The sequence below is a fragment of the Panulirus ornatus genome, chromosome 8 (genome assembly GCF_036320965.1).
Source record: "Panulirus ornatus isolate Po-2019 chromosome 8, ASM3632096v1, whole genome shotgun sequence".
In the NCBI taxonomy this organism is placed as follows: Eukaryota; Metazoa; Arthropoda; class Malacostraca; order Decapoda; family Palinuridae; genus Panulirus; species Panulirus ornatus.
This window is the reverse complement of record NC_092231.1, coordinates 30126564-30140446: the sequence shown is the minus strand read 5'-3', so window position 1 is coordinate 30140446 and position 13883 is coordinate 30126564. Positions and strand designations below refer to the sequence as shown.

At 43.7% G+C, this 13883-nt stretch overlaps 1 protein-coding gene across 1 annotated transcript in view; it reads right to left on the bottom strand.

Moving 5' to 3' along the window:
• Positions 1–13883, bottom strand: part of LOC139749883 (uncharacterized) — a 293444-nt gene that overhangs the window by 166799 nt on the left and 112762 nt on the right. Inside the window, 1 exon segment of the mRNA XM_071664262.1 lies at positions 12300–12379. Coding sequence (XP_071520363.1) covers positions 12300–12379 — 80 coding nt within the window.

Sequence of the window (13883 nt, the reverse complement as noted above, 5' to 3'; positions counted from 1 at the left end):
ACGAGATTTGGCTACAAGGCAGGGCTAGCGCGTGGCGCTCACCACAGGGAAATGTATGGATCAAGCGAATTACGTGTTATCAAATGTTATAAGACGAGATTGTATGTTTGTAGAGTGAGTACCAGCACCACACGTGTGGGTCAGGCAGGAAGAGAGGAAAGACTACCTGGCCATAGGAGTGAATCTTGATAGCCACCGAAGTTATAGGATAGTGTTCAGCCATCAAAAACCCTCCAGACACAAACACACACAGAGTTTTACCGAAAAACGTACATGTGTACAAGAGGAATAGTTGTCTTTTCGCCAACACACGGACATATTGCCTCTATTTCTTTGTATTGTTAATGTCTTCGTGTCTGGTCAAGCCTCTCTCTCTCTCTCTCTCATATATATATATATATATATATATATATATATATATATATATATATATATATATATATATATATATATATATATATATATTATATTTATTTCTTTTGCTTTGTCGCTGTCTTCCGCGTTTGCAAGGTAGCGCAAGGAAACACACGAAAGAAATGGCCCAACCCACCCACATACACATGTATATACGTACACGTCCACACACGCAAATATACATACCTATACATCTCAGTGTACACATATATATACACACACAGACATATACATATATCCACATGTACATAATTCATACTGTCTGCCTTTATTTATTCCCATCGCCACCTCGCCACACATGGAATAACATCCCCCTACCCCCCTCATGTGTGCGAGGTAGCGCTAGGAAAAGACAACAAAGGCCCCATTCGCTCACACTCAGTCTCTAGCTGTCATGTAATAATGCACCGAAACCACAGCTCCCTTTCTACATCCAGGACCCACAGAACTTTCCATGGTTTACCCCAGACGCTTCACATGCCCTGATTCAATCCATTGACAGCACATCAACCCCGGTATACCACATCGATCCAATTCACTCTATTTCTTGCCCGCCTTTCACCCTCCTGCATGTTCAGGCCCCGATCACTTAATATCTTTTTCACTCCATCTTTCCACCTCCAATTTGGTCTCCCACTTCTCCTCGTTCCCTCCACCTCCGACACATATATCCTCTTGGTCAATCTTTCCTCACTCATTCTCTCCATGTGCCCAAACCATTTCAAAACACCATCTTCTGCTCTCTCAACCACACTCTTTTTATTTCCACACATCTCTCTTACCCTTACATTACTTACTCGATCAAACCACCTCACACCACATATTGTCCTCAAACATCTCATTTCCAGCACATCCACCCTCCTGCGCACAACTCTATCCATAGCCCACGCCTCGCAACCATACAACATTGTTGGAACCACTATTCCTTCAAACATACCCATTTTTGCTTTCCGAGATATAATGTTCTCGACTTCCAAACATTCTTCAAGGCTACCAGGATTTTCGCCCTCTCCCCCACCCTATGATTCACTTCCGCTTCCATGGTTCCATTCGCTGCCAGATCCACTCCCAGATATCTAAAACACTTTACTTCCTCCAATTTTTCTCCATTCAAACTTACCTCCCAATTGACTTGACCCTCAACCCTACTGTATAACCTTGCTCTTATTCACATTTACTCTTAACTTTCTTCTTTCACACACTTTACCAAACTCAGTCACCAGCTTCTGCAGTTTCTCACATGAATCAGCCACCAGCGCTGTATCATCAGCGAACAACAACTGACTCACTTCCCAAGCTCTCTCATCCACAACAGACTGCATACTTGCCCCTCTTTCCAAAACTCTTGCATTCACCTCCCTAACAACCTCATCCATAAACAAATTAAACAACCATGGAGACATCACACACCCCTGCAGCAAACTTACATCCACTGAGAACCAATTACTTTCCTCTCTTCCTACAAGTACACATGCCTTACATCCTAGATAAAAACTTTTCACTTCTTCTAACAACTTGCCTCCCACACCATATATTCTTAGTACCTTCCACGGAGCATCTCTATCAACTCTATCATATGCCATCTCCAGATCCATAAATGCTACATACAAATCCATTTGCTTTTCTAAGTATTTCTGACATACATTCTTCAAAGCAAACACCTGATCCACACATCCTCTACCACTTCTGAAACCACATTGCTCTTCCCCAGTCTGATGCTCTGTACATGCCTTCACCCTCTCAATCAATACCCTCCCATATAATTTACCAGGAATACTCAACAAACTTATACCTCTGTAATTTGAGCACTCACTTTTATCCCCTTAGCCTTTGTACAATGGCACTATGCAAGCATTCCCACAATCCTCAGGCACCTCACCGTTAATCATACATATATTAAATAACCTTACCAACCAGTCAACAATACAGTCACCCCCTTTTTTAATACATTCTTCCACTGCAATACCATCCAAACCTACTGTCTTGCCGGCTTTCATCTTCCGCAGAGCTTTTACTACCTCTTCTCTGTTTACCAAATCATTTACCCTAACCCTCTCACTTTGCACACCACCTCGACCAAAACACCCTATATCTGCCACTCTATCATCAAACACATTTAACAAACCTTCGAAATACTCACTCCATCTCCTTCTCACTTCACCACTACTTGTTATCACCTCACCATTAGCCCCCTTCACTGATGTTCCCATTTGCTCCCTTGTCTTACGCACTTTATTTACCTCCTTCCAGAACATCGTTTTATTCTCCCTAAAATTTAATGATACTCTCTCACCCCAACTCTCATTTGCCCTCTTTTTCACCTCTTGCACCTTTCTCTTGACCTCCTGCCTCTTTCTTTTATACATCTCCCACTCATATGCATTTTTTCCCTGCAAAAATCGTCCAAATGCCTCCCTCTTCTCTTTCACTAATAATCTTACTTCTTCATCAAAAATCACATGTTTTGGACAATCACATGTTTACCAAATGGCGTCCTAGCTTCGTCTCTTCGATGTACATCAATTGACTCTTATATTTCTCTCTTGTGTCTCCCCTGATGAAGTGATTATTACACGAAAGTGCACTTGGGAACTTTTCGTATTTCATTTTCCCCGTGGACTCATTGGAATATATATATATATATATATATATATATATATATATATATATATATATATATATATATATATATATATACAGAGAGAGAGAGAGAGAGAGAGAGAGAGAGAGAGAGAGAGAGAGAGAGAGAGAGAGAGAGAGCAAGGTTATTAGGTACAGTAGGGCTGAGGGATAAGTCAACTGGGAGTTAAGTTTGAATGGAGAAAAACTGGAGGAAGTGAAGTGTTTTGGATATCTGGGAGTGGATTTGGCAGCGGATGGAACTATGGAAGCGTAAGTGAGTCACAGGGTGGGAGAGGGGGCGAAAGTTCGGGGAGCGTTGAAAAATATGTTGAAGGCGAGAACATTATCTCGGAAAGCAAAAATGGGTATGTTTGAAGGAATAGTGGTTCCAACAATGTTGTATAGTTGCGAGGCGTGGGCTACAGATAGAGTTGTGCGGAGGAGGGTGGATGTGTTGGAAATGAGATGTTTGAGGACAATATGTGGTGTGAGGTGGTTTGATCGAGTAAGTAATGAAAGGGTAAGAGATATGTGTGGTAATAAAAAGAGTGTGGTTGAGAGAGCAGAAGAGGGTGTTTTGAAATGGTTTGGTCACATGGAGAGAATGAGTGAGGAAAGATTGACAAAGAGGATATATGTGCCAGAGGTGGAGGGAACGAGGAGAAGTGGTAGACCAAACTGGAGGTGGAAAGATGGAGTGAAAAAGATTTTGAGCGATCGGGGCCTGAACATGCAGGAGTGTGAAAGACGTGAAAGGAATAGAGTGAACTGGAACGATGTGGTATACCGGAGTTATCTTGCTATCAATGTATTGAACCAGGGCATGTGAAGCGTCTGGGGTAAACCATGGAAAGTTTTGCAGGGCCTGGATGTGGAAAGGGAGATGTGGTTTCGGTATATTATAAATGACAGCTAGAGACTGAGTGGGAACGAATGTGGCCTTTGTTCTCTTTAACTAGCGCTACCTCGCGCGCATGCGGGGGAGGGGGGTTGTCATTTCATGTGTGGCGGGGTGGCGACGGAAATGAATAAAGGTAGTAAATATGAATTATGTACGTGTATATATATGTATATGTCTGTGTATGTATAAATATATATACATTGAAATGTATAGGTATGTATATGTGCGTGTGTGGACGTGTATGTATATATACATGTGTATGCGGGTGGGTTGGGCTATTCTTCCTTCTGTTTTCTTACGCTACCTCGCTAACGCGGGAGACGGCGACAAAGTATAATAATAGATAGAATATATCTATATATATATATATATATATATATATATATATATTTTTTTTTTTTTTTTTTGCTTTGTCGCTGTCTCCCGCGTTTGCGAGGTAGCGCAAGGAAACAGACGAAAGAAATGGCCCAACCCCCCCCATACACATGTATATACATACGTCCACACACGCAAATATACATACCTACACAGCTTTCCATGGTTTACCCCAGACGCTTCACATGCCTTGATTCAATCCACTGACAGCACGTCAACCCCGGTATACCACATCGATCCAATTCACTCTATTCCTTGCCCGCCTTTCACCCTCCTGCATGTTCAGGCCCCGATCACACAAAATCTTTTTCACTCCATCTTTCCACCTCCAATTTGGTCTCCCACTTCTCCTCGTTCCCTCCACCTCCGACACATATATCCTCTTGGTCAATCTTTCCTCACTCATTTTTTCCATGTGCCCAAACCATTTCAAAACACCCTCTTCTGCTCTCTCAACCACGCTCTTTTTATTTCCACACATCTCTCTTACCCTTACGTTACTTACTCGATCAAACCACCTCACACCACACATTGTCCTCAAACATCTCATTTCCAGCACATCCATCCTCCTGCGCACAACTCTATCCATAGCCCACGCCTCGCAACCATACAACATTGTTGGAACCACTATTCCTTCAAACATACCCATTTTTGCTTTCCGAGATAATGTTCTCGACTTCCACACATTCTTCAAGGCTCCCAGGATTTTCGCCCCCTCCCCCACCCTATGATCCACTTCCGCTTCCATGGTTCCATCCGCTGCCAGATCCACTCCCAGATATCTAAAACACTTTACTTCCTCCAGTTTTGCTCCATTCAAACTTACCTCCCAATTGACTTGACCCTCAACTCTATTGTACCTAATAACGTTGCTCTTATTCACATTTACTCTTAACTTTCTTCTTTCACACACTTTACCAAACTCAGTCACCAGCTTCTGCAGTTTCTCACATGAATCAGCCACCAGCACTGTATCATCAGCGAACAACAACTGACTCACTTCCCAAGCTCTCTCGGAAAAAAATGGGTATGTTTGAAGGAATAGTGGTTCCAACAATGTCGTATGATTGCGAGGCGTGGGCTATGGATAGAGGTGTGCGCAGGAGGGTGGATGTGTTGGAAATGAGATGTTTGAGGACAATATGTGGTGTAAGGTGGTTTGATTGAGTAAGTAATAAAAGGGTAAGAGAAATGTGTTGTAATAAAAAAAAAGCGTGGTTGTGAGAGCAGAAGAGGGTGTATTGAAATGGTTTGGTCACATGGAGAGAATGAGTGAGGAAAGATTGACAAAGAGGATATATGTGCCAGTGGTGAAGGGAACGAGGAGAAGTGGGAGACCAAACTGGAGGTGGAAAGATGGAGTGAAAAAGATTTTGAGTGATCGGGGCCTGAACTTGCAGGAGGGTGAAATGCGTGCAAGGAATAGAGTGAATTGGAACGACGTGGTATACCGGGGTCGACGTGCTATCAATGGATTGAACCAGGGCATGTGAAGCGTCTAGGGTGAACCATGTAAAGTTTTGTGGGGTCTGGATGTGGAAAGGGAGCTGTGGTTTCGGTGCATTATACATGACAGCAAGAGACGGAGTGTGGACGAATGTGCCCTTTGTTGTCTTTTCCTGGCGTAACCTCGCGCGTGTGCGGAGGGAGGGGGTTGTCATTTCATGTGTGGCGGGGTGGCGACGTGAATGAATAAATGCAGCAAGTATGAATTGCGTACATGTGTATATATGTATATGTCTGTGTATGTATACGTTGAAATGTATAGGTATGTATATGTGCGCGTGTGGACGTGTATGTATATAAATGTGTATGTGGGTGGGTTAGGCCATTCTTTCGTCTGTTTCTTTGCGCTACCTCATTAACGCGGGAGACAGCGATAAAGTATAATAAGAAAATAATAATAATAATAACTATATATATATATATATATATATTGGAAAGGATCACAACTTTGCGCGTGATCAAGTATATTCCGAAGAGTCCCCGGGGAAAATGAAACACTGTAAGTTCCCAAGTGCACTTTCGTGTAGTAATCAAATCATCAGGGGAGACACAAGAGAGAAATATAACAGCCAGTTGATATACAACGAAGAGACGTAGCTAGGACGCCATTTGATAAACATGCGAGTGTCCAAGATAGACAACGAGCGTATCAAACTTATAATTCTACAAATTTTATCAACGATAAAGTTATCCAATTTGTATAGACCATCACTAATATTAAGATTATAATTCTCTGTGTATTTACTAATAGAAGATTCAATGATATTTCTCGTGATAATAGAGTTAGTATTTATAACTGAGATGGCATTACTCTCAGTTATTAACTTGGGAACTTATAGTAGTGTTTCATTTTCCCGAGGACTTATAGTGATGGGGGATTTGAATGCAAAGGTGAGTAATGTGGCAGTTGAGGGAATAATTGGTATACATGGGGTGTTCAGTGTTGTAAATGGAAATGGTGAAGAGCTTGTAGATTTATGTGCTGAAAAAGGACTGATGATTGGGAATACCTGGTTTAAAAAGCGAGATATACATAAGTATACTTATGTAAGTACGAGAGATGGCCAGAGAGCGTTATTGGATTACGTGTTAATTGACAGGCGTGCGAAAGAGAGACTTTTGGATGTTAATGTGCTGAGAGGTGCAACTGGAGGGATGTCTGATCATTATCTTGTGGAGGCTAAGGTGAAGATTTGTATGGGTTTTCAGAAAAGAAGAGTGAATGTTGGGGTGAAGAGGGTGGTGAGAGTAAGTGAGCTTGGGAAGGAGACTTGTGTGAGGAAGTACCAGGAGAGACTGAGTACAGAATGGAAAAAGGTGAGAACAATGGAAGCAAGGGGAGTAGGGGAGGAATGGGATGTATTTAGGGAATCAGTGATGGATTGCGCAAAAGATGCCTGTGGCATGAGAAGAGTGGGAGGTGGGTTGATTAGAAAGGGTAGTGAGTGGTGGGATGAAGAAGTAAGAGTATTAGTGAAAGAGAAGAGAGAGGCATTTGGACGATTTTTGCAGGGAAAAAATGCAATTGAGTGGGAGATGTATAAAAGAAAGAGACAGGAGGTCAAGAGCAAGGTGCAAGAGGTGAAAAAAAGGGCAAATGAGAGTTGGGGTGAGAGAGTGTCATTAAATTTTAGGGAGAATAAAAAGATGTTCTGGAAGGAGGTAAATAAAGTGCGTAAGACAAGGGAGCAAATGGGAACTTCTTTGAAGGGCGCAAATGGGGAGGTGATAACAAGTAGTGGTGATGTGAGAAGGAGATGGAGTGAGTATTTTGAAGGTTTGTTGAATGTGTTTGATGATAGAGTGGCAGATATAGGGTGTTTTGGTCGAGGTGGTGTGCAAAGTGAGAGGGTTAGGGAAAATGATTTGGTAAACAGAGAAGAGGTAGTGAAAGCTTTGCGGAAGATGAAAGCCGGCAAGGCAGCAGGTTTGGATGGTATTGCAGTGGAATTTATTAAAAAAGGGGGTGACTGTATTGTTGACTGGTTGGTAAGGTTATTTAATGTATGTATGACTCATGGTGAGGTGCCTGAGGATTGGCGGAATGCGTGCATAGTGCCATTGTACAAAGGCAAAGGGGATAAGAGTGAATGCTCAAATTACAGAGGTATAAGTTTGTTGAGTATTCCTGGTAAATTATATGGGAGGGTATTGATTGAGAGGGTGAAGGCATGTACAGAGCATCAGATTGGGGAAGAGCAGTGTGGTTTCAGAAGTGGTAGAGGATGTGTGGATCAGGTGTTTGCTTTGAAGAATGTATGTGAGAAATACTTAGAAAAGCAAATGGATTTGTACGTAGCATTTATGGATCTGGAGAAGGCATATGATAGAGTTGATAGAGATGCTCCGTGGAAGGTATTAAGAATATATGGTGTGGGAGGAAAGTTGTTAGAAGCAGTGAAAAGTTTTTATCGAGGATGTAAGGCATGTGTACGTGTAGGAAGAGAGGAAAGTGATTGGTTCTCAATGAATGTAGGTTTGCGGCAGGGGTGTGTGATGTCTCCATGGTTATTTAATTTGTTTATGGATGGGGTTGTTAGGGAGGTAAATGCAAGAGTTTTGGAAAGAGGGGCAAGTATGAAGTCTGTTGGGGATGAGAGAGCTTGGGAAGTGAGTCAGTTGTTGTTCGCTGATGATACAGCGCTGGTGGCTGATTCATGTGAGAAACTGCAGAAGCTGGTGACTGAGTTTGGTAAAGTGTGTGGAAGAAGAAAGTTAAGAGTAAATGTGAATAAAAGCAAGGTTATTAGGTACAGTAGGGTTGAGGGTCAAGTCAATTGGGAGGTGAGTTTGAATGGAGAAAAACTGGAGGAAGTGAAGTGTTTTAGATATCTGGGAGTGGATTTGGCAGCGGATGGAACCATGGAAGCGGAAGTGGATCATAGGGTGGGGGAGGGGGCGAAAATTCTGGGAGCCTTGAAGAATGTGTGGAAGTCGAGAACATTATCTCGGAAAGCAAAAATGGGTATGTTTGAAGGAATAGTGGTTCCAACAATGTTGTATGGTTGCGAAGCGTGGGCTATGGATAGAGTTGTGCGCAGGAGGATGGATGTGCTGGAAATGAGATGTTTGAGGACAATGTGTGGTGTGAGGTGGTTTGATCGAGTGAGTAACGTAAGGGTAAGAGAGATGTGTGGAAATAAAAAGAGCGTGGTTGAGAGAGCAGAAGAGGGTGTTTTGAAGTGGTTTGGGCACATGGAGAGGATGAGTGAGGAAAGATTGACCAAGAGGATATATGTGTCGGAGGTGGAGGGAGCAAGGAGAAGAGGGAGACCAAATTGGAGGTGGAAAGATGGAGTGAAAAAGATTTTGTGTGATCGGGGCCTGAACATGCAGGAGGGTGAAAGGAGGGCAAGGAATAGAGTGAATTGGAGCGATGTGGTATACCGGGGTTGACGTGCTGTCAGTGGATTGAATCAAGGTATGTGAAGCGTCTGGGGTAAACCATGGAAAGCTGTGTAGGTATGTATATTTGCGTGTGTGGACGTATGTATCTACATGTGTATGGGGGGGGGGGGGGGGCCATTTGTTTCGTCTGTTTCCTTGCGCTTCCTCGCAAACGCGGGACACAGCGACAAAGTATAAAAAAAAAAAAAAAATATATATATATATATATATATATATATATATATATATATATATATATATATATATATATATATATACATATATATATATATATATCGTACTTCGCTGTTTCCCAGGAACAGAGGAAATGCCCTTATTCGCTCATATCCATTTCCTGATATTCATGTACAGTATCATGCACCAAAACCACAGACACCTATCCACAATCAAGCCCCACGTACCTTTCCATGATTTCCACCAGGCACTGCACATACCTTGGTTCAGTCACTGACAGCACGTCACCCCCTTTATACCATATTACTGTAATTCGTTCTATCTCGTGCGCGCTGTTCACCCTCCAGCAGGTTTAGGTACTGAGCTCTCAAGATCTTTTTCACCCATCCTCCCATCTCCAACTTGGTCTCCCACTTCATCTTGTTTCCTCCACCTCTAATGAAATTCTTCACTTTCAGCCTAGTCTCTCTCATTTTCTTCACATGTCCAAGTCATTTCAGCAAGCCTTCATTCGCTCTCTCAGCCACACTCTTCTTAGTACAACATCTCTCATTAACTCTGTCATAACTTACTCGATCAACCCTTGCCACACCACATACTGTCCTCAAAACATTTCATTTGTAACACATTCGTCTTCTTCCAATCATGCTCCTAGAGCGTCCATGCCTTGCATCCATGGAACATCGTTAGGACTACTATACCTTCACACATACTCCTATTCGTCCCACCAGACTGTGAATTCTCTCTCTACACATTCCTCACTGCTTGCAGAACCTTCACCCCCTGACCCACCCTATGACTCACCTCCACTTCCATTGTTCCATATGCTGCCATGTCTACTCCCAAGTATTCATATAAGCCACTTCACTTCCTCCAACATCGCTGTATTCAAACTCACACCCCAACTAACCTCTCTGTGTGCACCGTTCATTTAATGACCGTTGTAGAATTTCATGCTTAATTCTCTCAAATGGAATTTGTTTCTTCACACAGAAGGCACTTGGGATTAGGGTGCGCGGTATTATTTTGTTTTCAATGCATTCCGTACGGTAACTCCTTAGTGTTGGCGAAGAGGCAAGCATGATGTGATGGTGACAATGGAGTCTGATCACTTATCCTTCAAGATCTACAGGAAGCCTACTAACGCTCACAGTTATAATCATTAATTTTCAGTACAAGATCATTCTGTAAAAATGTCTGTAGTTAAATCCGTGTATTTAAGATATTTGTGTCTATGTGATCCTACAAGTCTAGATTAATATAATCATATGAAATGTTCCTTGAATTTATGTTATCCCAAATAGTATGTAAACAAGGCTTACTGGAAAGCAAGGAAGACATTTCATACATCCAGTAACACCAATGTAGGTAAGGATGATAGATCTACAAAATGTCTTGCGTTGTCCTACTCTTCTGACCAGGTCAATTAAAGAGTTACTAAAAGACTGCTTAGCATGTCAACTTCCCACATAACAACACTATCAGGAAGACCGAACTCAAAAGTAAGCTAAATCATCAAAATTATCCGAAAATTGGGAGTGTTTACACCGTCAAATGTAAGGCATGTAAAGATGTGTACATTGGCCAGACCGGGAAAACTGTAACCGAGAGATGCTATTGGCATCGTCAACTCTGTACGTAGGGATGACCACAAAAATGCGACTGCAAAGCATTAACAAGAAAACGATCACCTTGTAGACCTTAACAACCCAGTCACAATGTACTCTTCATTTGAATACGTAATCTATAAAGTCATTGCTAATCTTAATAACTTTAACCTGTCCACATTTCATTAAGCTTCGGTAAGTTCTCACCCGCCCATCTGCAGATATCATTCAAGTCTCTACAGATTCTCTCAATCTTCCACATTCTCTATTGGCTCTACTCTCTCTCTCTCTCACATGTCATCTACGACACAACACACTAACACACTCTCTTACTTCCCTATTTACGTCAGAGATCATGATTACTGAGTATCATACAAGAAAAGCAAGCACACACACACACACACACACACACACACACACACACACACACACACACACACACACACAAGCAGCCAGCTCTCGGGAGCAAAAACCAAAGTAATACCTATAGAAGAGGGAAAGTGAAGCAATATTGTGGCGTTAGGAAAGGGGGTCAAGTTATGCAGTTAACCTGCAGTGTTACAAGTCGGACCGCTGTCAGCTCAACTTTGATTCGTCCTTTTATGGAGTAACTGCGATTCTAGTTCTACATCCTTAGTGTTATAACAATCCTTCGTAAAACGGAGCAACTGCTCAGATGAAAAGAAATTTCGACATCTAAATAGAACTCCCATTTTCTTAGAGGCAGACTTAGCTATTCCTGTAGTGTGAGGCTTTCAAGCAAGAGTGGTTGTTACAGTAATATCAAGTATGTTCCCCTGAGTCAAGAGGTGGAATTACAGGACCGTCAGAGGAGAGATGAGAGTGGTTGAGGAGTTTCCGATAGAGATATTGGTAGAAGGTGGGTCGTGGAGGCATTCCACCTGTGCTGGTTTCGTGTAGCTCGCTGTGATATGTCGTGTCAAGACGAGACGCAGAGCGAGTGAGAGGAGGAACAGATGTGAAGATGTGGATGACTGCAGTGTTGAGTCATCAGCGAATGAGTTGCACTGGATTATTTGTGGAAGACAAAATCGTTGATAAAAAGAATAAGAAGTGTCGGGGACAAGACAGAACCTTGGTTAAATATCCTTTGATGCATTTTCCTGTTTTTCCTCTTTCATTTCATTAAGACTTGCAGGTGTTGGAGGGCAAGAGGAGCAAATGGTGGAGTGCAGGGGGTGAGTGTTGGAGGGCAAGAGGGACAAGTGTTGGAGGGCAAGAGGGACAAGTGTTGGAGGGCAAGAGTGGCAGGAGGTGGTGGTGATACTTACGGGCGTCGGTGTACGGGGCCAGGTGAGCCAGGAGCAGCGTCAGTAGCAGTGTCGCCTCCACACCCACACCGCCGCCTCCCCTGTAATATATCATTATCATTATTACCATCATCATTATTACCATCATCATTATTATCATATCATCATTATTATCATCATCATTATCATCATCATGATTATCATCATCATTATTATATCATCTCTATCATTATCATCATTATCATTACAACATATTTGGTCACCAGAGAGTCTGCTGATGATGTGGTTTTACGAATACAAAAATGTTTCAGGTCATTATGTGGCGACCTGCTGCTGGCTGGTGTGGCACGTTGTCTCAACCTGAGATAAACTGATATGACCACGGGATTACTCTCATATTACTCTCAGATAGCGGTCAGCAGGTGGTAGTGGTCAGCAGGAGGTAGTGGTCAGCATGAGGTAGTGGTCAGCAGGTGGCAGTGGTCAGCAGGAGGTAGTGGTCAGCTGGTGGTAGTGGTCAGCAGGTGGTAGTGGTCAGCATGAGGTAGTGGTCAGCAGGAGGTAGTGGTCAGCAGGTGGTGGTGGTCAGCAGGTGGCAGTGGTCAGCATGAGGTAGTGGTCAGCAGGTGGCAGCGGTCAGCAGGAGGTAGTGGTCAGCAGGAGGTAGTGGTCAGCAGGAGGTAGTGGTCAGCTGGTGGTAGTGGTCAGCAGGAGGTAGTGGTCAGCAGGAGGTAGTGGTCAGCAGGAGGTAGTGGTCAGCTGGTGGTAGTGGTCAGCAGGAGGTAGTGGTCAGCAGGAGGTAGTGGTCAGCATGAGGCAGTGGTCTGCTGGTGGTAGTGGTCAGCTGGTGGTAGTGGTCAGCATGAGGTAGTGGTCAGCTGGTGGTAGTGGTCAGCAGGAGGTAGTGGTCAGCATGAGGTAGTGGTCAGCTGGTGGTAGTGGTCAGCAGGAGGTAGTGGTCAGCATGAGGTAGTGGTCAGCAGGAGGTAGTGCTCAGCAGGAGGTAGCGGTCAGCTGGTAGTGGTCAGCTGGTGGTAATGGTCAGCAGGTGGTAGTGGTCAGCAGGTGATAGTAGTCAGCAGGAAGTAGTGGTCAGCAGGAGGTAGTGGTCAGCAGGTGGTAGTGGTCAGCAGGAGGTAATGGTCAGCAGGAGGTAGTGGTCAGCAGGTGGTAGTGGTCAGCAGGAGGTAGTGGTCAGCAGGAGGCAGTGGTCAGCAGGTGGTAGTAGTCAGCTGGTGGTAGTGGTCAGCATGAGGTAGTGGTCAGCAGGCGGTAGTGGTCAGCAGGAGGTAGTGGTCAGTAGGAGGCAGTGGTCAGCAGGTGGTAGTAGTCAGCTGGTGGTAGTGGTCAGCAGGAGGTAGTGGTCAGCAGGTGGTAGAGGTCAGCAGGAGGTAGTGGTCAGCAGGAGGTAGTGGTCAGCAGGTGGTAGAGGTCAGCAGGAGGTAGTGGTCAGCAGGTGGTAGTGGTCAGCAGGAGGCAGTGGTCAGCAGGTGGTAGTAGTCAGCTGGTGGTAGTGGTCAGCTGGTGGTAGTGGTCAGCTGGTGGTAGTGGTCAGCAGGAGGTAGTGGTCAGCAGGAGGTAGTGGTCAGCTGGTGGTAGTGGTCA